Source organism: Protopterus annectens, chromosome 4.part1, assembly GCF_019279795.1.
Source record: "Protopterus annectens isolate FY-2018-M chromosome 4.part1, PAN1.0, whole genome shotgun sequence".
Classification (NCBI taxonomy): Eukaryota; Metazoa; Chordata; order Ceratodontiformes; family Protopteridae; genus Protopterus; species Protopterus annectens.
In genome coordinates, this window is record NC_056734.1 from 837,271,448 (window position 1) to 837,297,791 (window position 26,344).

The 26,344-nt window shown below is 41.3% G+C and overlaps 1 protein-coding gene across 3 annotated transcripts in view; it reads left to right on the top strand.

Annotated features, from left to right (window-relative positions):
* LOC122801095 (glutathione hydrolase-like YwrD proenzyme) overlaps window positions 1-26,344 on the top strand; it is a 1,228,450-nt gene that overhangs the window by 381,984 nt on the left and 820,122 nt on the right. For all 3 annotated transcript variants that reach the window (XM_044070614.1, XM_044070615.1, XM_044070616.1), the window contains exons 3-4: window positions 14,164-14,317; window positions 24,648-24,854. In XM_044070614.1, coding sequence (XP_043926549.1) covers window positions 14,164-14,317; window positions 24,648-24,854 — 361 coding nt within the window. The remainder of the gene's footprint in view (window positions 1-14,163; window positions 14,318-24,647; window positions 24,855-26,344) is intronic.

Here is a 26,344-nt window from a genome sequence, read left to right on the forward strand (position 1 = left end):
TTCAAGCCAATGTAGTTTTGTGAGTGCTGTGCAGTGATGGGAATTTATAGGAGCTGCTGGTGACAAATCTAGCAATTTTGTTGTAGGTTTGGTCAAGCTTTGCCAGCAGGTTATTTTGTAGATTAGAAAATAGAGGGGAGCCATAGAGGAGGGCAGGGAGGAGGTAGGATTGGGCTAGCAGCAGTTTGAGTTGGGGGTCAGGAATTTGCTATTTCTGTATAGCAGGCCCAGTTTTTGGTGTGTTTTCTTTATGGAATGAAGTATGTGTAGGTCTAGTTTGAGCTGGTCATCTATGATGACACCCGGAGTTTAGTGTGTGAGTCTGGTCTTATGATGGTGCCATTTAGAGAGGATAAGAGAAAGCTGGATTTGTGTTGGGCTAGAGTTTTAAGCAGGAATAATAAGAGCATGGTTTTAGAGGGATTCAGGATGAGTTGATTGTTGGTGAGCCACTTCTCAACAGAATGAAATTAAGTTTGGATGGAATGGTGGAGGTTGTTGATAGAGTCAGAAATGGAAATCTGAGTTGAATCATCTGCATACTGTATGATAGAGGAGAGGATGTTCTTCGTGTTTCACTGTTGCAGTCATTACATTTGGGTAATCTGCTGGCAAGTTGCCCTCAGTCAGCCTGATTAACAAAGTCTTGGGTCCTGCGTCAGTTGCTGTCCCTTCTTCCATGACGTCAGGTCGTCAGGGGTATAAAACATGCAGCTGATGCCATTATGTCAGTTTTTCTTGCCGTGCGGTGCCCGAAGCAGAAGCAGTTCACAAGTGCCGGTCGGCCGACTCCTGAAATTTTCATTTTCGAGTTTCAGAACCGAAGTCTTCTACTAAAAGCTAAGTACCCCGTTGGGGAAAGTTTTTCTTGCTCCTTACCGATGTCAGTAAAAGTTAATAATTGCATTACTAGTGGGAAGCAAATACCTCATAAGGATTTTCATTTGTACTGTATTCCTTGCCTAGGCCCTGACCACAATGTGCCTTGCTGTCGGTTTTGTGCTAAATTTAATCAACGCACGATTAAACATTGGTATATTTTTGCTTCTAAATATTTTGGCTCAAGATTTAACTATCCAGAAATGTCGTCGGTTAGCAATCCGACTACCGGAATACCTAAAAAACGCAAAGAAAAAGGCAGAGACAGACTGTCGAGGTCCAAAACCGACGACGATGCTTCTCCTAAGCCAGTCGCCGGTACTCAGTGAGGCGCTTTCACAGCCCCTGATACCCACTACTTTTGATTCGCAGACCTCTACTGAGACACATTCGGAGTCCAGTATGCCGCGAGATACTTTAAGTATTGAACCCGTGGGTGTCTCTACTTTAGATGGGTCCAGAGCCGCTGAGCAGGCACCGGCTTCTGAGGGTGTTTTCAGGCCTAAAGCTTTGTATATTAAACCGACGCCATCTTCAAAACTAAGGCCAAAAACTACTTCTATGTCTAAAAAACCAACACTTGGGCCACTTGTACAGGCCCCAATGCTTAAAAAACAAATGATCAAAATGGCTGAAGATTTAATTACTTTGATCAGGGGTACCTGTCCCCCTCCTGCTAAGAGGCCTAGGCAAGGCACTGACTATGAATCTTCAGATCAGGTTTCTATTTCTTCTGGTTCCTTTTCTGATCAGGATTTATATATACCCACTTATGAGGACTCTGATGCAAAAGACTCCATCCCTTCTACTTCTCCCCCTAAGGATTTCTCTTTTGGAGAAACTTTGCATACCTTAAGGGAACACTTCCACTGGGAGAGTCAGGATTTCTTTGAATCTAAAAAGATACTTAGGGATTTTCTTTTTTTTCCTCAGAATAGGCCTTTGGCTATACCTCCTGTTCTAGACATTGTTGATGATATTTTCTCAGAATCCAGTATAGGTTCATAGGTTGGTACTGGGCTATCTGCCCGAAGGCATATATTAGCCCAGCCACATTGTGCAGTATTCACCGCCCATTTAGTAGTTCCCTAGACCCTTGTACTAGCAGCTAGTACCCTTGGCCCCTATCTAGTAGTGCTGTTGGTGTGATCCCCGGTGTGAACTTTCTGTTACCCATCCATTCATCAAGGTTCCTCTTGAAGAGTGATAGTGAGGGGCTCTGTCTTATGTAGATCGGGACCCTGTTCCATAGTAACTGAAGTCTCTGCGAAGGAAATCTATCCCTCCAGCATGTTCTATTCATTGTTGTGTTGAGGTTTATATCCCTAGAGCGTGTAGCTCGAGTAGATTTGGTTTTGCTAAGATGGAGCATGTTCAACAATTCTGGTTTGGACATGGCTCTGTACGTTAGACAGAGATCGCCTCTGAGAAAGCGGTATGCAACAGAGAACAGTCTTAGCTTTTTCAATACTGCTGCATAGGGCAACTGTGTGAGGCCAGTAAACCTCTTGGTTAGGTACCTCTGTGGTCTCTCCAGCTGCTGGAGATGTCTAGCCAGGTACATTCCAATTGGTGCATTGTACTCCATCATGGGTCTGATGAGGGAAGAGTAGAGGGGCAGCATTACATCCTTAGATCTTGATGACTCCTGATTCCCTGCCTCTGGCTCCTAGTAAGCCAGACAGATACTACAGAGTTCCTGACTCCCACAAATTCCTTTTCAAAAACCCTACTGCTGACCCTGAAACTATTTCCCAGGGTCCCAAGGGCGTTAAGGCCTCTACTGCTAAAAATCCTACCCCTTCTGACAGAGATTCCTGGGTGCTGGATTGGTGGGGTAAGAATGTTTACACATCTGCAACCTTGGCAATCAGTGCTTTAAACTGTCAATTTTGCTTAAATATCATGTCATGGGTTTACTGAAACAGAAAGTGATGTTGATTTCTGACTGTGTGGAAAATAAAGAGTTGCAGGATTTACTTTGCAATGTGGCTTTGATTCCTTGGAGGCCTCTTGCAGGGCTGCTGTAATTGGATCTGTAATAAGACGGCATGCTTGGCTCAAGGAGCAAAGTCTGCCTGACCATGTTAAAGCAAAACTGTTGGATGCTCCTTTACAACAGGACAGTCTCTTTGGTAATAAGGCTGAAGAAGTTTTGAAAATGATGGAAGATAAAGCTAAATCTAAATCTATGCAAACTGTGAAAGATTTCTTACAAGTGCAGCCACCCAGGTTTAGTAGGCACTGGCCTGCTAAGAACTGGTCCATTCCAGTACCCACTAGTACCACTCAGGTCAAACTCAGACATTCCAAAGGCTCCAAGTTTCAGTCGCAAGGAACTTTTAGATCAAAACAGTGGGGTGTCTCCACCTCCAAATCTGGAAGCAACAAGGCACCTCCCTTTGGTAAACAGTCTCAATGACTTTCCACTGGAATCACCAAGCACTTATCTTTTTGCCGCCCTCTTAGGGGGAAAACTGGCACTTCATGCACGAAACTGGCAACTGATTACCCAGGACAAATGGGTTTTAAATATAGTATCCCAGGGATACAGATTTCATTTCCACACGTTACCAATCCCAAACGGATGGCCAGATCTGCCTCCAAATCAGTGGGCAGAGGCCCAGAAACAAGTTATGTACCTCATGAATATGGGGGCTATTCAACCAGTACCAGAAAAGGAAAAGGGACAAGGTTTTTACTCAAGACCTTTTCTGGTACCCAGAAAAGACAAATCATGGTGTCCAATTCTGGGCTTATCCATTCTAAATACATTTCTGGACATTCCAAAATTCAAAATACTGACTCTTCAACAGTTACTACCTATGCTAGGCAAAGATGCCTGATTGGTAACTCTAGACTTAAAAGAGGCTTACCTGCATTTCCCAATCAGGGAATCTTGCAGAAGATAGCTCCACTTCAAAGTGGGCTACTTGCATTACCAGTTCTCTGCACTGCCCTTTGGCTTATCTACTGCGCCCAGGATCTTCACAAAGTGCCTGGCACCAGTAATTGCATTTTGCAGGCAAAGAAATATTCAAATTTGTCCATACCTGGACGATTGTCTAATTCAGGCAGAAAACAAGGACACTCTTCTAAAACATCTGGCGTTTGTAAAAAGGGTTCTAACTTATCTAGGGTACACCATAAATAAAAAGAAATCACAACTGGTACCCTCTCAAAAATTACATTCCTGGGTGCAAGCTTGAATACAACTGCCCAGATGACTTACCTTACACCAGAAAAGCAAATTCAATTGATGACTTACTTCAAACAGGTGGCCACAAAAACCCAGCTATCTGCAAGACAAATTCTGCAGGCCTTGGGGTTCATGGCCGCCTGCATTCTTCTAATTCCATATGCAAGACTGCATATGAGGAAACTTCAGTGGTATCTAAAAAGCTTATGGCGTCAACATTGTCACAGCCTGGAAACAATGATTCCTATCATACCTTGCCTGCAACTAGAGTCCCTATAGTGGGCAGACGCCTGCCACCAAAACAGGGGACTGTCATTCATTCCACCCCCTGCCGCCCATACCCTGACTACAGGCGCATCAGACTATGCTTGGGGGGCTCATCTGGCAGGGAGATGCATTCAGGGCAAATGGACCCAAATCAAATGCACCTACATATCAATCAGAAAGAGATGCTAGCTGTACAGAATGCTGTGACAGCCTTCAAGGACTACCTTCACCCAGGACAACTAATGATAAAGACAGACAACACCACAGTCATGTGGTACATAAACAGGCAGGGGGGTGCACATTCCTACCCCCTTTGCAGACTAGCCATGGCATTATGGAACATGGCCTTGACTTATCAAATACATCTACAAGCTCAATTCCTGCCAGGAAAGATAAATACTCTGGCAGACGAACTAAGCAGAAACCTTATGGACCCACATGAATGGAAACTGGAACCACAAATTTTCAGCATGTTGACACACAAATGAGGGAGCCCAGACATAGATCTTTTTGCCTTACCCGAAAACTATCAGTTGGAGAAATTCTGCACAAGAATTCATCAAAACAAAAGCTTGGAAAGTGGATGCTCTATCCTTCATCTGGAAAAACCTATCAGTCTATGCCTTTCCCCTCTGCCTCTGCTCTCAAAAAGTCCTACTAAAAGTCAGACTGGACAGACCAAAAATGATTCTGATTGCTCCAGATTGGCTTTGCCAACACTGGTACCCGCTTCTGCGCAATGTGTTGCATCTTCCTCCGTGGTACCTGCTTCAGACACCTTACTTACTGTCTCAGCAGAACTATCAAATTCTGCACACTCAGCTCCAAACTTTGAACCTTGCAGCATGGCTAATCAACTAATTTCACCCTTTACATCTCTCAGCAAACCTGTGATGGATGTCATTTTGGAGGCTAGAAGGCCTAGCAGTAGAAAATCTTATGCTGACAAATGGAAAAGATTCTGTGCCTGGAACCAAGCACAAGGAATAAGCACAGCAATGCCCAATATTCCTCAGATTCTGCATTACTTCACAAGGGCCTATCTTTTTCTTCCATAAAAATCCATGCCTCTGCCATTTCAGCTCATTACAACACAGAGCCTCCCCTCTTTTTCGCATCCTCTGATAAAGCAGTACCTCAGAGGGGCCAAAATTTTAAGACCTCCCAGGAGAGCTCCAACTCCTGCATGGGACCTCAATTTTGTTTTGGAAAAACTTACTCTACCTCCTTTTGAGCCAGCTGCTACTGCGGACCTAAAATTTCTCTCTTGGAAAACAGCTTTTCTTTTAGCAGACACTTCAGCTAGAAGGATTTCAGAACTACAGGCTCTTATGGCAGTGGAGCCTTTCATTATTTTTTACCCAGACAGGATCAGGACCAATCCATCCTTTATGCCTAAAGTGGTATCTAGTGTGGCTCTTAATCAGACCATTCATCTGCCAACTTTCTTCCCAAATCCACAGAACAAGGGTGAGCGGATTCTGCATTCATTGGATGTGCACAGACAACCAAGATTCTACTTAAACAGGACAAAATCTCTCAGAAAATCTGAACAACTATTGGTGGCATTTACTGCAGGAGCAGAGGAAAAGGCTATTTCAAAGCAGACTATTTCCAAATTGATAAGCCATTGTATTTGTTTCTGCTATATGCACCATGGTAAATCTGTCCTCAAGGGGATCAGATCTCATTCCACCAGGGCTGCATCTACTTCTGCAGCCTTTCTCAGAGGGTTTCCTACCAGAGACATTCTGGAAGCTGCTACCTGGAGCTCAGTTCATATATTCACCAAACATTACCATTTACCTCTCTTCTCTAAATCCAGAGCTGGCTTTTCCACTGCTGTTCTGCAAGGCCTTATAGCTGCTCCTAATGCTGTGTAAATCCATCCTCCCAACCATAGCTTTGGGATTCTACCCAAATGTAATAACTGTAACAGTGAAACACGAAGAACATAGTACAGTTGTGTGCACTTACCATAAATGTAGATGTTCGAGTGTATTCACTGTTGCAGTCCTGGTTACCCTCCCTCCAGCCCCCTGTTTTTATGTAGCTATACCTCTTATTTCTGTTACTGTCTTTAAAAGCCTATTTGGTGTATTTGCTTTTGTTTGGAGGTATATGTTTTGTGTTTTATATTATATACATATATGTATTTTACTCCCCATTTGGGGGGCACCTGACATCTGGGGCAAGAAAAACTGAATGTTTTATACCCCTGACGACCTGATGTCATGGAAGAAGGGACAGCAACCGACGCAGGACTCAAGACTTCGTTAAACAGGCCGACTGAGGGCAACCTGCCAGCAGATTACCCAAATGTAATGACTGCAACAGTGAATACACTCGAACATCTACATTTATGGTAAGTGTACACAACTGTACTTTACAGGCAGTGTGTAGGTAATTGGTGAAGAGATTGAAAAGGAGGGGACTGAGAACTGAGCCTTGAGGAACACCAGTCTAAACTGCCAGAAATGGAGAAAAGGAATTTTGACATTTAACTGCTTGTAGGCAATTGGGCAGGTAACTTGAGAGCCAATTAAGAGTGGGGATGGAAATGTTCAGCTGAGAAAGTTTATGAAGAAGGTTGTGAGAGACAGTATCAAAAGCCTTTGAGAGGTCTAAGAAAAGGCAGGACACGAGTTTGTTATTGTCTCTGGCCTCAGCTACTGTATGTGAGAAGTATAAGAGTGCAGTGTTAGTACTGTGTGTGGGTCTGAACCCATGCTGGGTGGTGGTTAAAAGATTGTGTTGAGTAAAGTCAGAAGGTAGTTGAGAATAGATACACTTTTCGAGAATTTTGGAGAGGGGAGAAAGAATAGCAATGGGACGGAAGTTAGATGGTTCTGTGGAGTTACCTCCTTTATATAGTGGGATAGTGTAGTATTGCTTCCAAATAGAGGGGACAGTGGATTCTTGGATTGAGCGGTTGATTAGAATGGTGATAGGAAGGGCAATAGAGTTAGTAGCAAGTTTAAGGAATTGGGGAGGTAGGTTATCAGGGGCGGGAGAACAAGGTTTGAGTTTACTGAGGAGAGTTTTAATATAACTAACAGAGACAGGTTTGAGCATGAAGGGGTCTGAGAGGTTAGTGGAGTCAGATTTGGGGATGTGAAAAAGGTGTGGGCTTGGTAATGGAAGTAGTAGAACTGGAAGTGGAATTAGAGATAGGGTTGGGGTTGTTGGTAGTGTTAGGTACTACTTTAGAAATGGTATCAATGAAGTAGTGATTTAAATGGATGGCTGTATCCGAGGGTGATTGATTGGGAAAAGGGCTGGGTGTTGTGGGTGATCCAGGTTTGAGAAGAGTTTTTATGGTTGTCCAGAACTTCTGGGGGTTAGAAGTGTGCAGAGATTGGTCAGAGAAGTGAAGGTTTCTTTTGTCCTGGTTGACTCTTTTTTGTAAGGTTTCTAAGTTCCCTGTACGATTGTAGGAGGGCAGGAGATTTGCTTTTCTGATATTGTTTCCAAGTGGCATCTCTTTTATGCATAAGGTGGAAGGTTTCTTTGGATAGCCAGGGGGCATGTTTAGCTTTGACTTTTATTTTCCTAATGAGGGAAAGAGAGTTGAGTATGTTTAGAAATGTCTGGTTGAAGTAGCTGACTGCATCGTTTAAAGGTAGAGAGTATAGGCAGGACCAGTTAATTTTGGAGAGGATTTTGTTGAAGGAGGTGGTATTGAATTTTCTTAGGTTATGGATGTATTTTTATGAGGTGAGTATTAGTGAGGTTGGGTGAGTATCTAGTAATATGGATAGGCAGGTATTCACTGATGGAATCAGGTAGTGTACCTGGCTGGTGGTACCAATTTGGAGAATTTACGAGAATCCAGTCAAGGATAGAATTGGCGTGGCTTTTGCCAAGGTGGGTGGGAGACAAGACAAGTTGAGTAAAACCATGTTGATTGAGACTATGAGAAGGTATAGTAGAATTAACTGAGTTCCAGTCTAAAGTTAGATCCCCAAGAATGGTAGTTTCAAAGGGGATGTGATGAAAACACCAAGATAAGATGTCTTCAATGATGGTAATGTTATTCCCTGGTGGGATATAGATTGAGGCTATGGCTAGTTTTTGGTAGGTGTCGGGATGGCAGGTTATTATGAGTAGCTCTGCAGGGTGGAAGGAGGGAGGAGTAATGGTGAGTAGTAAGATTTTGAAAGAGTCAGATTAGAGAATAGTGACACCACCTCCCCTTTTGGTAGATCTGTCCACTCTGTAGATGTTGAAACCAGGGTGGGCAGATCTCTGAGTTGTGGATGTAGGGTTTTAGCCAAGTTTCAGAGAGAGTTCAGATGTGGGGGTTATAGTGTTGTATGAGTGCGTGGAGTTCAGACACTTTGTTGGAGATGCTCTGAAGATTAATGAAGAGGAAATTTAGTCTTTTGGTTCTGTGTGGGGAAGTGAAAATAGATGGGGAGGTAGTAGTAAGAGAGGGAGTGATAGAGGTGTAGGGGGAGGAAGTAGAAGTGATAATGGATGGAGTGGAGGAGTTGGAAGATGAGAGTTGGTTATTAGGACCAGGGTTGGGGTGTGTATCACCTGAAAGGAGTAGTGATGTCAGGATAGAGAGAAAAAAGTTAGGTTGAGGGAGAGGATACCGAAATTGGATTTTAACTTTGGGATTTGTTTTGGTGAAGGGAGTAATTTTGTTTAGAAAATAAGTAGTGTGGTAGAGTGTACTGAGTGTGGGCATAGAAGAGTAAGGTAGGTAAGAAGCTTGAGAGTTTTTGGTTGCCTCGAGCTTTAGCAATGGCCAAGCCGAATCTGAGGGACTGGATCTGAACCCATCAGTTGAGGAAGAATGAAAATGGACATCACAGATGGAATGTTATGGTAAGTACATAACTTCCTTTTTCACACAGAGCTCACCACCTTTACCATGCAGTTTCTGGACTAAAAATGTTTCAATAACTTTGTCAATTGCAGTCACTCTCACTGGAATGAGCTGAAGACAAACAACTTATCCTGATAGTAATCCAATGCTTCCTTGATTTTATCCACCAGACTTTGGACTGGTTGGGTGCCAGCTTGCTGTTTGGGTTTCTGTAATATCCTGACCCTGTCTAGAATATGACAGCTTACTTACAATGGTTGCACTTTTCTTTCTATTATTTGATATTGGGGCCCTGTCATTTATTGCTATATCACTGGCAGACATTTATTCAAAACCCAAAGCTCCTACCAGTCTGGTTGCAGAAGTAGGCCAAGCCAAGTCATTGAATCACCAGGATTCAATGAGGAGGAAAGTCATGTGTGTGATACGCACTAATGTCTTCAAAGAGAGGGCTGTGTACCCTTGTGGCCTTTCTTAGTTATAGTGGCATATCATTTTGTGAAGAACATCAAAATCAGGTGGGATAGATAACCTGCATTCTGAATATCTATAACTTGCAGCAGAAGCAATAGCATATCCAGTTAGCATCTTAATAAATTGCTCCATTTCTGAATGCTATGTCCCCCAGCTGTGGAAAAAATCTATTATAACTCCATTACGTAAGAGTGGAAATTCACATGACCTCTCAAATTACAGGCCTATCTCTATACTCTCTCCTTTATCAAAAATTTTAGAAAAATGCATTCAGACTCAATTTCTGACATATCTCTTTGAAAACAATCTACTCGCCTCCACCCAACATAGCTTTTGTCCTAGTCACAGCACTATTACAGCCCTTCTCCCTTTCACAGGTGTAAATAAAGCCATTGATGATGGCCTCTTCACTTCTGTCATCCTATTGGATTTATCAAAGGCTTTTGATACAGTATTACATACCAAATTGCTCAACCAACTAGCAAACCTTGGTTGCTCTACCAATTCACTTACTTAGTTCTCCTCCTACCTAAATAATAGGGAATAACCTGTTAAGTTGCAAACTGAACAACCAGAGTACCAGGGAAACAATATAGAAGTCCCACAAGGATCCATTTTAGGGCCCCTACTTTTTAATGTATTCATTAATGAGCTCTACAAAGTTGCCAAACAAACTAGACTCATTCAATATGCAGATAATTCTACTATTATATCCACAACTAAGAACCTCTCATATTTTCATACTGTCACACAAAATGCTTGTACAACAATAGAAACCCATACAACTAATGCTAACCCCCCCAAAAAAAAAAAAACTCTTACTTTTCTCAACAAAATCTCTAGCTGCTGATTTCAAAATCCTTTCACTCCATAAAACTGAAATCGTAAAGCCGGCTACATTACTAGGAATCACAATTGACAATAAACTCACCATTGAACCACATATTCTTAACATAATAAAAAAACTCATTTTAAACTAGGCAAACTGTACCATCGTAAACTGTACCTAGACATCCACACCAGACTAAAACTGGCCAGTACCTTACTTATCCCCTCTCATATATATGGAAGTGCCATTTTCACCAACCTTCACTCATCTCTCAGTAGCAAACTCCAGTCCTGCTATTACAAAATAGCCAAATTTGCCTCAGGCAAGCGTAACCACACTCATCACTGCCAAGCAATCTCAGAACTAAACTGGCTCAAATTTTCCCACTACCTCTGCTATACCCAACTGACTCTAGCCCATAAATTAGTTTATAAACCTGTTAGCTGTCCAGCTCTCTGCTCCATCCGTCATACTTACATTCCAACCCTAAATCTTAGATCCTCCAGCAAACAGCTACTGAATGTTACCAAACCCAATAAAAGAGCAGGACAAAGTCTTTATTCTCATGGCATTGCTAAACTTTGGAACTCCTTATCTCCCAGTATAACTCAAATTAACTGTACTAAAATCTTTAAATCAGCATTAAAAAAAACATTACCTCAAGAATTCCACTTGTTTCTGCACTGCAGACATCAAGCCTCCTTAAACCTCTACCTAAATTACATATGTAATCAGTAACGGAAAAGTGTAGTGTCCCGGAAATCACAGAAGCACAGGTGAAAACAGCCCTTTCAAAAGCCAAAAACACAGCATCAATGGGGCCAGATGGTGTCCCAGGCTGTGTCTTGCATGAACTACAGAACAAACTAACCCCCCACCTAAACACGCTGTTCAACCTCAGCCTCTCCACAGGCTACATGCCCATAGCATGGCGAACAGCAATGGTTATTCCACTCCACAAAGGAGGAGCCACAACTGACCCTGGTAACTATGGCCCCATAAGCCTCACTAGCCTGGTCTGCAAGGCTGTGGAGCGCATCATCATGGAACTCATTAACAAAGACATTGGGAACCTCCAAACACTTGACCCGACCCAGTTCGTCTTTGTTAAGGCAGATCATGCCTACTAAACCTTCTTGACTTATTCGAGACAGTTACCAAGGCCATAGATGAGGGAAAGGTGGTTCACACAGCCTACCTTGATCTCGCCAAGGCGTTCAACACCATTCCTCACTCGGGTATTATAGGAAAAACTCACCAGCCTGAACATAAACCCTTACGTCACAAGATGGATTGCCAACTGGCTTACAGACAAAACTCACACGGTAAGAATAGCGGGCTCCAGGTCTGACTAAACCAGTCACAAGTGGTGTCCCGGAAGGCTCAGTTCTGGGACCCCTACTGTTTGGCATATATTTCTCAGAAGTACAGTCAAACACAGGAGGACTATGGCTAACCACGTTCACCGATGACTGCAAACTGGGAGCCATAATTGACTCTCCGGCTGACACGGACATCCTCCAAAAAGGACTTACTGAGACAGACACCTGGTGTCAAAGTCATGGCCTCAAGCTAAATGCCAAAAAATGCATAGTCATCCCATTTGGGAAAAACAACATACCCACAAATTACCACATAGGCGGCAGCCCCCTTAATACAGAAGAGGTAATAAGAGATCTGGGGACCCAGGTAGATAGTAATCTCTCCTTTGGCAATCATATTGCCAAAGTAGTTAGGAAATCCTTCTATGTGGTCCATCTAATTACTAAGGGGTTCGCATCTAGAAATAAAGAGGTTATAGTGCCCCTCTACTTGTCACTCATCAGACCCATCATAGAGTACAATGCCCCATTTGGGATGTACCTCACAAGACACTTCCAACAGCTTGAAAGACCACAAAAGCACCTCACCAAGAGGATTACTGGCCTCAAACATATGTCCTTTGCAGCCCGACTGAAAAAACTCCGGCTGTACTCAGTGGCATACCGCTTACTCAGAGGTGATCTCTGCCTGACTTAGAAAGCCATGTCCAACTCAGAATTGATGGACACACTCCACCTAAAGAAATCCAAGTCACTGCGAGCCACGCGCTCTAGTGAGCTAAACCTCGCCACAACAATAAATAGAACATGCAGGAGGGATAGATTCCTGTCATAGAGACTCCCCATGCTTTGGAACAAAATTCCTAACTACATTAGGCAGATCCCCTCACTAACACTCTTCAAGAGAAGCCTTGACGAGTGGATGGGTAACAGAAAGTACACCCCTGGGATCACTTCATTGGCTCTGCTTGACAGAGGCTCAGTTAATTAATCAATGGGGCGAAAGCCGACACACTCTGGCTAGGCTTATAAATGCCCTCGGGCAGATAGCCTAGTACCTACCCATGAACCTATGTATGTAATGTATGCCTACAATGTACCGAGTACATCGTTTATAAACCAATGTATGTGTAACCCAATGAATGCTGCATATTTTATGTTTCATTGATGTCATTTCATCCTGTATGCCTTTTACTACTGTGCATTTTTTTCTCTGGTATAATTCCTGTGAATTATTGTAGTACTTTATATGTACTACTGTACTGTAACCTACTACTTTCTTGTTAAACTGTGTACAATGTTCAAATTGTATATGGAGCTCCACTGTAAATGGGTCTATGACCAAGTGGACTTTCCCGGTAAACAAATGTCAATAAATAAGTAATAAATAAATAAGGGGCTGTATAAATGAGTAAGGTAAGCTGCCTAGGGTCTGGCTTTGCTGTTCAACAGACTTCACATGACAGACATTTTGCTTACATATGAAGAGGCCTACAGAAGTTCATCTGAGTGCTGTGGCTAGATCCCTCACAGCTATCTTTTCAGTTCCCTTGTCCCATCTTTTCTTACTTATAGACACTTTTAATCCCCTTTGGCAATTTACGCTGTATCACTGCCTCAGCCAGTACAACTTATGCTGTATTACTGTCTGAGACAGTACATTTCAGGACTCAAAACCCACTGTGTGAAATTCTTTATTTTCATTCTAACTTGAAATGTTCACCCTTCTAGTTGCTTTTCATGTCCCTTTTCACTGACTCAGTTGTATGCTGATGTGTCAGTTGAGTGCAGACATCCAGAAGTAGCACTTAATGGATCCCTATCAGTTGATCGAGTTTTCAAAAACTCGAAATTCATATCCGCGGGACGATATGATCGAATTTTGGAAAATCTAAAGCTTTTGAATGGAGATCGCAGTACAATGAGGATTAGGAAATTTACCATTTTCCTCCCTGTAGTGTGATCTTGGAGTTGGTGTGTATAATTAGCAGGTGGTAGTCGGGGGGGTACAGGAGGCTGGCCCCCTGCCAAACCATTAAAAAAAAAAACATAGATCTTTGTGTTTTTTTTTTTAATGTTTGAGTTTTCAGAAATTTGTTCATATAGACTCACCAATATGAATTTTGAGTTTCTAAGAACTCAGTCAACTGACATAGATCCAACATAATGGACATGTAAGGAATGAACAGAGGAGGGGTACCTAGTTAACTATGGGAGTGATACTGTGAGGCCTTTTAAAGTGTGACTACATCAGAGTTTCTGTGCAGAGATGAGGAAGTAGGAAAATCCTTAACAAATAGCTACAAAGCAAAGTAAGGCATGTGAAACTTACTAATGTGTTTACTTTTTCTTTCAGTGGCAGGTCTCCGCGGGCACTGACTATCGATCTGTTGAAAAGGCAGGGCTTTGATGAGTCAAACCCAGCACCCACGTCTCATGCACACAATATTACTGTACCTGGTACAGCAGCTGCTTGGTGTGACACAGTTTCTCTTTATGGAAGCAAAAAGGTAATGCATTTTGTTCCCTTCCCTGTGACACAAACATGACAAATCTGTTTATTTTTTTCAGGCCACACCACATTATTATTATTATTATCATCATCACTGTCTAAAAATACATCAGTATCTATATTACTGTCTCCTGTTGTAGCAGCAGATAAGCTGAATGAGAAGTGTTTTATCAGTTTGGAGATTTTTTTCTGCATCGGTAATGTATGTACCAGCTGGTGAGTATAAAACATACTCGGCCAGAAAGTAACAAAGCATGTCAGATCTGTAGCAGTAAAACCATCTATTGCTAACATAATTAGAAGGTTACTCAGTAAAGCAGAGAACAACTTGTTGCTACAATTCAAGTGTAGATAATTATCACTGGATTCAAAGAGGAGAGTCAAAGAGGACATTTGTGCTTTTTTCAGTGGTAGAGAAAAGTGTGTAAACTGTATAATTTTCCAAGCCTTGGCAAAAGTACCTTTGAGAAGGTTCTAACTTCTGCCAAAGGAAGATACTAGTATAAAAGGCAGGTATTTGACATGATCACCTACTTTAAGAAATATTGGGTCTTAACGTCACTGCAGAAACACAACCCAGACATTTTATTTGCCACTTTAATAGCAGGACTGGTTCAGCCTTTCGTTGAAAGATATAGTGATTTGTTGTGTAGCGGGGTGCATGTCCTGAGACAAATCCTTACCTTATTATGTTGAACGCAGCTTGTGTAGCCTTCTAGTGGATATGTTTTGAGCTGGCTATAGACATGATGCTTTAACCTCCTCAGTCTTAATGCTTCATTTTTCCATAGATCCCAATAAATTAAAAGTTGGCATGTTTTGTAAACAATCACTTTTGCTGCTACATTTTATTTGATTACCACTTGGTGTTCTGTGTTTCTTCTATCGAAGGCAGTAAAGGAAGTGTCCCTCTGTGTCCCTTACCTCTCTTGTAACTAAGTACCTTATCTGTTGTGTCAGAACCATCTCTATGATTAACATTATGCAAATTATTTACAGTAGTTACATAGACACAGGACTCCTCATGTAACCACTTAAACTCTGCTAATCCTATTTGTCTTACTGTCTGAATAGAAATGGAGTTCATAACCTTGTGTAATTCCAAGACATGTAACATTTTAAGGCTTAGTCATAAAGATTTTACTCGTTTGCGTTACATCATGTTTCATGAGAAGTAAGTTTGCTGAGCTGCTGTGTGTTTTGCTAAGCATACCAAAGTGATCTTATTTAACACTATAGTGCAGCTGAATGACTAGCTGTTGGTAATACAGCTTCCTTAAATAAGCATTGCTGGTTGTAAATACTTGGGGTATAACTTTTATAGAGATTCAATGTTTTTTTTTATTTTTTGACATTAATATGAACGTTATGGGGCCACTACTGTTTAACTAGATTTAATCTTACAATTAAATGAACATGTTGCCTAGACACATCAGTTAGTGAAGACTAAATAAAAAATATCTAGTTAATTAAGGAAGGTAGCCAGAAGTACTGTAGATGCTGAATGTGTTGCTATGTATTCCTTTGCTAGGCCTCACTCATGTATTGCTATGAAGTAACTGTCCTGGCAGGGCTGTATTAAGAGGCTCAAGAAGTACTAGGAATCATGCTAAAGTAATATTTCACTCAAAGAAACAAGCCCATCACAATAAATATTCCAAATAAAACACATCACTGTACAGCACTAATGAAACTAAATCGGGGAGAAAAACAAAAATGCAATAACATTTTCATAATTAAAATAGTACACAATATTATTTACAAGACTTGTACATGCTTAGTCTTAACTGACCTAATTCAAAAATACAACCCACTGGGTTCCTGTGATTTCAGTCTAAAAAACATCTGCAAGTAGTAAAATCAAACATGAACCTATACGAGTGGATGGGAAATAGAAAGTTCGCTCCGGGGATCGTTTTAGTGGCCCTGCTGGACAGAGGCACTGGGAAATAATGTTGGGCGGCATGTTGCCAGGGAATCCTTTGGGCTAGGCTTGTAAAGGCTCCAGGGCCATTAGCCTAGTACACTCCTGTGAACCTATGAATCCATCATGGTGACTGTCTTTACCAAGTTTATATAGCAAAAATGTGAACTCCATTCCAACTAGTATAACTACAAAGACAAGTCTAAAACTGTTCATCAGCAAATTCAAAGTGTACTTATATAGCAATTGGAAATGTTCATGTGTAATACAGCAAAGCTGATTGTCATCCTCAACACATGAAACTACTTAGTTCAATTTTTACTGTATCTGATAAGCTAAAATTTCTTCCTTATCTTCCAGTCTACTCTGTTTTCCTGACCTCTTCCCTATAGCTACTAAATGCCACTACCCTGAACACTTTTTTTCAAAAAAAAAAAACAAAAAAAACAACACAAAACATTATTTCGATATCACTATGTACTGACTATTTTTTTCTCCCCCTCACACTCCTTAATTCTAACTCCAAACTATTATCTGTGCTCTAACGTTTTAAACTTGTGTATAGTATGATATAATACTTCTAGAAATTGTTAGATGTAACTATATACAATAATACTACTGTTTATATGTTTATAACCTTGAACTTATCCATTTTAATTGTTTGCTTATTTGTTCTTGTTGCAAGTTTTTGTATAGGTCTTTTGTACAATATTTTGCTTATGTTTATCATTACTTATATCTACATATTGTCTTTGTATGGAGTTTTTCTCCCTGGGACCCTGCTAAAAGGGGCTATAAAGGTCAGCCAAAATATCCTAGTCAACAAATGAAAATAAAATAAAATAAATGATAAAATATCTTCTCATATGTACTAGCTAACTTTCCAAGTGTCTTGAGCTGTGTCTGTCTGTTGAAAGCTAACCATTGTCTCCTAGTTTGGTACATCATTGTTTAGGGCCTCATGATAACCAAACTAACTTAACTGATGCCCATTGCTTTTCTGAGCTGCATTCCTACACTGCATTTTACTTAAGATGTAAGACACAAATGAGTATAAGTTAGCATTCATCCACACACCTTATTATTTCACTTAATGCAGCGTAGTGATGTAATTCCTAAGGCCGCAACAAACAGCTCGACTGGTATTAAAACTGTCAGGCCTGTCAAGTTTAGAAGATGCCCTGAAAATGGCTCTGATAGCCCTGATGGTAATCACAGTTATAGTTACACATAGATAAGGCATAATTGAATTACTTATTCCTTGGCATGGTAACTCTGGTGCTCTAAAAACAAGCCAAGGAGCTGTCAGCATGGTATGTATAGTGAGGCCAAAGTGGAACATGCTTTAGCTTGAATGTAGTAAATTATCACAAAATGTGGACTATTATCTCAAATAAGTGTAATCTGAGTAAGAGAATGACTGCTAAAATAGAAACTTGTCCCTGTCCCTGTGGAGCAGAGGGATGAAGCCTTGGCTGCACCCCAGATGACCCATGCTTGATTTGCAGCATGAGTGTTTGACGAGACGGGCAGGGAATGGTGGGAGCGAGTGGCTGTTGCTGACTCACCCATCCTTGAAAGAGAGAGATGACTCTGACTTGTCATTTGGGTGACACTTACAGGTGCACAGGGTGTTATGAGCCTGCAGAGCACACACCGACATATGCTGTGCATCACTGAACAACCCAGGAAGAAGTGCATGTGTGGAGACATCCACACCTTTTTGAGATGTGGCAGCATTTGAATTCTAGTGAGCCAGCAAGGGGAAAGCTTCAGTGGTACGCCAATCACAGGACCTGCTAGCTGGCCTAGTCTGTACCACCCAACTCTCACTATGGAATAAAAAAGTGGAATTGTTAAACTTTCTGGGCAGGAACAAATGGGCCATAGGGCTGTTGCCTAGCCCATGGATACTTATGTCTTACCTTTGTGGAATGGATAGTCTAGTTTGGTACAGGTAGTTGGTGCTATCTGGTAAGGTCCTGTGGAGGGGTGGGGGCAGAAACATATTTGAAGTGTACAGACAGAAACATTTGACCATTTGAACAATCATAGGCTAATGTGAAATAAAATCCATATGATATTAAAGCAAACAAATCTTTAGAGTATTGTCTCCAAGGGCAGCACTGGGAACAGTAAAGAAATGGTCCAAAAAACAGTAGACAGCAGTGGCAACACACAATCTAAATCCACTGAACAAAGCTGCTGTACATCTTGAAGTAGTCAGCTGCAGATAATGTAGTCTACATGTTGACTTCCCAAATAAAATGTGTTCCCAGATGAACCCAAAATGGACTTCTGAAATCATCCTGGAGACTCCTGAAAAGTCCCTATAAAAGACAAGTTGCAGGACTAACAATAGCAAAAGTAAATTTTACCATTCTAAGCAGGGCTACAGAGCCACCCAAATGACAGCAAGGCAAATGATGGCAATAACAAGTGACGTCAGCACCTTCATGATTTCAACATCAGGTTGTAAAGAATTTACAAGTTGGAAAACAATACTTAGAACTGTACTGCAAACAGACTTAATGTGAGACTAAGTGGTGGCAGTAGCAGCAGAAGTTTAACATAGTATCTCCAGCTGTTGAACTACTGGACCAGCCATGTATTAAAGCGATACCCTGGTCATTGGAGTAAAGATGAGAACAGCCTGAGCATTACAACAGTAGAAACAGTGAATGGAGGGAGGAATGGCAGCTGTAAGAAAAGGGCAGACTTCTCCATCTTCAAGCAGCTATACTGCAATACCCCACATAAGTTAAAGTGAAAGTAGTGCAAAAATGTAGCAACATACCTGATGACATCATAACAAAAAAAACGGGTCTATGCCATTTCATCGAATGGCTATTCAGCGAATAGCCATTTGTCGAACACCTATTTATCGAAGTTGCTCTTCATTGCACGGCAGATTTTAACTACAGCAAACAAGTGGTTGGCCAGCCGAGTAACTGCAAAAAAAAAACAATAAATAAAATTTAAAACCTGCTAAGGTGGGGCCCCTACACAACTAAATATACCAAGTCCGAGATTGCACTACAGTGGGGAAAAGGGGAAATTCAAGATGGTGGCCAAACGCTGGTTTGCCCTAGTTAAAAATCTGCCATTCGATGAAGAGCTGCTTTGATAAATAGGTTTTCGATGAATGGCTGTTCGCTGAATAAAATTTACAGAGCTCCTCCATGAAATAAATAATTTTCATTAATTTAACTAGTAACATCCAACACACTAAAAAATTCTTGTTGTCCAGAAGTATTAAATAAAGTAACAATCTGAAGTTCTTTTAGGCAGCTACACATTTGCCATCTTGGACATCAGAAATTACCTGCTGACACTGTGAGTAGTCACTGAAAAACAAATTTCCTTTTGGGTCAGTTGTACCCAGAAAACAAAAAGCATGAAAATCAGTAGTTGGAAGCCATGGACAGTACCAGAGATGACTCTAAGAGCAACTTGCTTTCTTTGACAATGAGCAGTAGTGCACCATGGATAAGTGTCACATCATAGCAACTGCAAAGAAATGTCTTACTACATTTATGTTACTACGGCACAGAAATATTTCTTACTACATGCTATTAATACAAATAACTTTTTGTAAAAACCTGTATAACTCTGGTACTTGACTGTGTGTGTGTGTGTGTGTGTGTGTGTGTGTGTGTGTGTGTGTGTGTGTGTGTGTGTGTGTCTGTGTGTGTGTGTGTGTGTGTGTGTGTGTGTGTGTGTGTGTGTGTGTGTGTGTGTGTGTGTGTGTGTGTGTGTCTGTGTGTGGTACAGTATATCTGAGTGAGTACTGTTACAGCCAAGATCATGACCACAGATCTCTGGTATATGATTCTAGAAGGGCAGATTGTATTTGTGGCTGTACTTTGGAACAGGGGAAATGAGTGCAGTGTTGTAGTGAGAAAACACTGTGCCTTTTTGGCCCAAGAGGGCCAAGATGCAGGCGGCGGCCAAACTAGTTGTCCAGGATTTACCTCTGTGAATGATGGCTATAAATATTTTGGTGCAGTCAATTTATTCTGTCTCATGTTTTTGCACAGTTATTTCACTTTACTTTGGTGCATTTACTTGGTGCAGTGTTTTCTTGCATTTATGTTTATGAACTTAGTTCTGTTAGTCAGATTTGGTTTAGGAGATTGATAATGGAATTCGGTTTGAGGCCTGGAATGTTCTCATAATGAGTTAGATTTTGGGATTCTCCAGAAGATCATACTAGTCCAGTAAATTGAAATTTCCTGGGTTTGGCTTGTGATGCTCAGAGCTAAACACTGAAGTGTTTCACCTAGTTATAGGTTATTATGCTGAGATGTTGTTGAGTCAACCTTATGTTAACAAATTAATTCTCTGAAAGACCTAGCAAGCATTACTGTCATACAGGGATAAAGCTCTGATTATGGCCCAGGCAACCAGAATTTGATTAAGGGCTTGGGTGTTTGGCAGCACTGGCAGGGAAGATGGGTGTGCCCATCCATGGGGGGAGGGTGGGCCGGAGCAAGACGTATATTGCATAAATCCCCATAGATGAGGGGTGGGGATACAAATAAGCTGCATGAGTGGGAGCAGGTGTTAGGTTCTATAGTGGATAAACAGTAGCATGCATCCTCACTGGGAAACACTGAGCCTCCCACAAGTGCTGCCAAACACCCAAGCCCTTAATCAAATTCTGGTTGCCTGGGCCATAATCAGAGCTTTATCCCTCTATGACAATAATGCTTGCTAGGTCTTTCAGATAATTAATTTGTAACAGGCAATAAGGTTAGATCATAGCATACAGCCTCATTTGTGGTATATTTTCAAAGGCACAAAGAAGCCTGATTGCTGCCGGAATGATGTTCCCTACCACCAGTCAGTTCTTAGCTTGAAATTGTGTGAAATCCCTAGGTAAAGGGAACAAATGAGCGCACCTTATCAGGGGTAAGCTTGATGGTTTGCTTGCATGTGGGCTAAAACTACACAGAAAAAAAGAGAAAATGCTAATTCTTAAAATAAAACAAAATTCCAGAGATAAACAACAGGATGTCTTTTATGAAGGAGAAGGGGACAAAAATCCATAGAATACCCTGTCATTTGTTGATTTAGGAGTAGTGAAATGAGTTTACTTTTGTTGTGATTTCTAAGTAAAAGATGCTTTCCTTTTTGAATTTTTTGTTACACTCACTGCACCGTGTTTATCAGATTGTGGTTCAATGAACTGAGTATAACAGGCTGTGTGACACCCTGTTCTTAGAGTAACTACTGTCTCTCTTTTTTGAATTTGTTACAGGTAAATCCCTAGTGTAAGTGTAGCATCCCACACCTTAGCATTGTCTACATGTTCGTTAGATTTTAAGGCGGCAGCAGCAGCAACAGCAGTATTGATTTTATCTTTACTGTCTTAGACCTGTACACACTCCTGAACTGCATTTAGTATCAGGGATATGACAGCACCATTCACTTTTATTTCTGACTGAAGCTTGAGGCCTTTCTTCCTGTTTGCCATTCCGTGCATTCATTTCTGTGTATTAAAATATTTTGCAGCCCTAAACTCTTATGCTCTGTAATATAAATATATAAAAATCAACATAAAAATGTATCTCAAAATGACATGCATGTACAACACAGCAGAACATAACCACCTAAAATCGTTAGCGGGAAAGAACAGTTCATGAGTTAAGAATGTGTCAATTTATTTTGGGATTCAGAAATGGATAGCCATGGGTTGGAAACTGAATAACTGGTGCTTTCATTTTATTTGTTTTATTTTGGATTTGTTAACCAAGGTAGAGCACTGATCCCTTTGTACCTATTTCAGTCTCAGCCTTTGGTAAACACTATAGATACATGACATTACGTATAGAGCGAAAGACAAAATGGAATATATACATATATTTCATACAAAGTGAATTTCAGAGTTGGTTTGAGGGTATAAAGACAATAGATAAATGGCATTATATAAATAGTGACTGACAGCACACAATATATATATGCATTATATACAGAGTGTATATATCAGAGATGAAAGAATCGTAATGAAAAGTAATGTTAGAGGTTAAAGATTTTTGACCAGAGAAAGAGAGAACAGTTGCATTTTCCAAATCTTTCACACACATAAGACTTTTCTTGGCCTTTTGCTGTTTGTGGACCTGTATGTGCATGAGATTCCAGTATGTGCAGGAGTGTCTGCAATAGTTACTTGGTGTTTGGCAGTGTTCAGCAGATTGTGGGTGCTCGTTGTCACCATCCTGGGCATGAGTTATCATTGTGGCTCCCATGTTCAGGGGGAGGGGGAAAGAGTTTCTGAAAGATCATGCCTGACTTTCCCAGAGCGATCTGCTTAATCTGGCATTTATGAATGTTGATAATAATAATAATAATGATAAATTATAGAAGGGACAACCACAAAGCATTCTATAGTGATGTCAAGAATCTCAATGGCAACACCCAGATCTGCTCCGGGTTACAGCACAATGGCACGAAAATTACAGAACCAACTGATATTGCCAACATCCTGGCAGATAGGGTCAGTGCTAACTTTACCCCCCTCTCACCCCCTGAAGGGCCCATATGTATAGAGGAAGAATGTAGTCCCTGTAATCACAACTACGCAGGTAAAAGCTGCACTCTCTAAATCAAAAACACAGCATCCATGGGGACCGGACAACATCCCAGGCTGCATTTTACACGAACTTCAGAATGAACTGGCTCTGCACCTAAGCACCATGTTCATTCATAGTCTCACATCAGGCTTTGTGCCCACTGAATGGTGCACAGCAACAGTTATCCCACTCCACAAAGGGGGAGCCACCACTGATCCTGGGAACTATTGCCCTACTAGCCTGATGAGCCTGGTCTGTAAGGCCATGGAACATATCATCTGGAACCCATAAACAAAGACATTGGTAACCTCCAAACTCTGGACCCCGCCAAGTTCGGGTTTGTGAAAGGCAGATCAAGCCTCCTGACCCTGATCGACTTCTTTGAGGCAGTCACCAAAGCAGTAGACGAGGATAAGGTGGTTCACACAGCCTATCTTGATCTTGCCAAGGCTTTTGACCCCATTCCCCATTCTGGAATTATAGCTAAATTCACTAAACTAGGTATAAATCCCTTGCATCACAAGATGGGTTGCCAACTGGCTCACTGACAGAACCCACACTGTAAAAGCTGCAGACTCCAAATCTGACTTCAAACCAGTGACAAGTGGAGTACCACAGGGTTCAGTCCTGGGACATCTCCTGTTTGGTATCTGCTTCTCTGAAGTACAGGCTAACACAGAAGGCCTTTGGCTAACGAAGTTAGCAGATGACTGCAAACTAGGAGCCATAGTTGAGTCCCCAAATGATGTGGACATCCTACAGCAGGGCCTCACTGAGACAGATGCCTGGTGTCAGAGCCATGGCCTCAAGCTCAGTGCCAAAAAGTGCATTGTCACCCCATTTGGTAAAAACTCTGTACCCATGAACTACCACATAGGTGGCAGTGTACTTAACTCCGAATGTGTGATAAGAAACCTTGGGACCCAGGTGGATAGTAGTCTCTCCTTTGATAATCATATCGCCACAGTAGTCAGGAAATCCTTCTGCATGGCACACCTCATCACAAAAGGGTTCTCATCCAGGAAAAAATAGGTCATTGTTCCGCTCTACTCGACACTCATTAGACCCATTATAGAGTACAATGCCCATTTTGGAATGTGCCTCACAAGACATCTGCAGCAGCTGGAAAGGCCACAGAAGTACCTCACAAAGAGGATTACTGGCCTCAAACAGATGCCCTGCACTGACCTTCTCAAAAAACTCCAGCTTTACTTCATAGCATATCACCTACTCCAAGGTGATCTCTGCCTAACATATATAGCTATGACCCAGAGCTGTTGGACATGCTACACCTCAAGAAATCCCAATCCCTCTGAGCTAGACGCCCTAGGAAACTAAACCTTGTCACCACAATAAACAGGACATGCTGGAGGGATAGATCCCTGTCCCAGAGACTTCCCATAAGCTGGAACAAGCTGAAAATAACTTTCTTGGATGGCGTAAGCCAAGGAACCTTGTTGGCTAGGCTTACTTAGGCCCTTGGGCCGATAACCTAGTACTTACCTATGAACCTATAAGAATCTTAATTACAGTGCATTTTGGCTGTAAGTGCACTGAAAAAGATGTACGACTCAGATATCCGTTAATCATTTTTTTTTGTCAGATGGAGAAATTGTGATTTCCTTAATGCATTAATTACTTGTAATAATCACTGTTAATTCTGGCACATTTATAGAGATGATTATCATATAGTAACAGTTGTTTGAAGTATAATTTATTAAAAATTTTGCCTTGCTTGTTATCTGTTTTTTTGTTTTATTTATTAGCTAGATTATTTTCTTCCTATTTCTGTGTTATGACCTGCTTCATTTTTTTTTTCTATCTTTTAGCTATCTTTAGAAGAAATCTTGCAGCCAGTTATTTATCTGGCAGAAAGAGGATTCCCTGTATCAGAAGTTACTGCCTATCACTGGAAAGAACAGGCTATTGTTTTGCAGAGCCCAGAAAATAAGCATGGAAGAGATATGCTGATAAACGGACAGCCACCTGAACATGGTCAAGTGTTCAAGAACCTTCATTTAGCACAAACATTTAAGGTAGGAAACTGCAGAATTTAGAATAAACTGACTTCTTGTTTTACCTGTTTTACTTATTTGTTTTGTATGTGTAGAACATTTATTTTGACAAATAATACCATACCTAGGAAAATACAGTTCTTCTGAACAGTAAAGGATAAACACAATAGTTGACTTTTACTATTTAAAAACTAATTTCTGCTACACAAGAAGTCTTTGATGGTTTGGTTTGTGTTCTTTCAGCTTCTGAGCTTTCTGACTGTCATTTTGTACAGCAGATATCTAGCCCAACATACATGAGGTATGAATTCTCATTTCTTGAAAGTTGTGGTGTGTTGAAGGTGAAAAGCATTGCATTACAGATATCACTGCAACACCAGAGAATGTTCATTGCATGGATCACTGCTGCAACAGTAAGAACCACTGGGAACTGCTGCCCCAGAAGGCACAATGTCCGGCGAGACTTCTACAGCTTTGTATCCTTCCATCTCTTGGCTGGGTAAATGTCTATGTCCATGGGATGTCATCTTATTCCCAATAAAAAAAGAACATCCTCCTATACTGTTTTCAGTTTTTTCTTTCAGCAGTGCAGTTCACAAGACTGATGTCTGTAGCATTATTGTCCTGATCCTCCAGAGTTGACAGATAATTACCCCATTGGGGAAACTCTTTTCCTATTATTGTAATAGATATTGTAAACAGCTTAGTGTTTGGTCCTTTGGTTTAGATGACAAGTATGCTTTAGGGCAAGTCTGCTCCAGAAACATTAAGTAAATGTGCATGCAATAGAGAGAATCCTTACACAGACTATCATACTCGATTCACTTTTTTGCTTGGAATTGTAGCATGATATCATGTAGTGTTTGTGCTTGTTTCAGCTGAATGAATCTATGGCAGAGGGAGTGGTCTTGAGGGTCCTCCTAAGTTCTAGGGTGATGTGCCCAGAGAAATTCTTTTGCAGCCTTTGGCCCAGCTGTGTATTTTGTCCAAGGCTTCCAGCATTTCCTCTCATGAGGCTGCTATGTCACTGGAGTCTAGCACATTCTCTCAATAGACCAGAACTGTCATGTAAGTGGTCAGTCCGGATGTCCCTTCATGGGTACCTGACTCTGTGATAACCAGAGAGAGAATGGAGCAGTCTTGGTCCTTGATTTTGTAGAAACCTGTAGTCAGAAGTTGGAGGTCAAAGTATCCATACGTGAATCCCAGCCTCTTCAGGTGGTCACCCCATCTAAGAGGGCACATGCATCCAGTCAGAATACTTGCTTTGTCTGGACCTCTGGCAACAGGCAAGTCCTTGGCCAATCCCTTTCCCAGGCCCCTGCATAGGACTGGTTTAGGGTGGCCTCAAACTTCATGTATTTCATTTAGAGCTTGAAGCTTGTGTTGAACTAACCTTTAGTGTCAGGTATCCCATCCACCAAAAGGAAAAAGGGAGCCCACATTTCTTATGTATTCAAACACTTCTGAGTCTTATTTAGAAGACGTGACATATACATCCCAAATTCCTT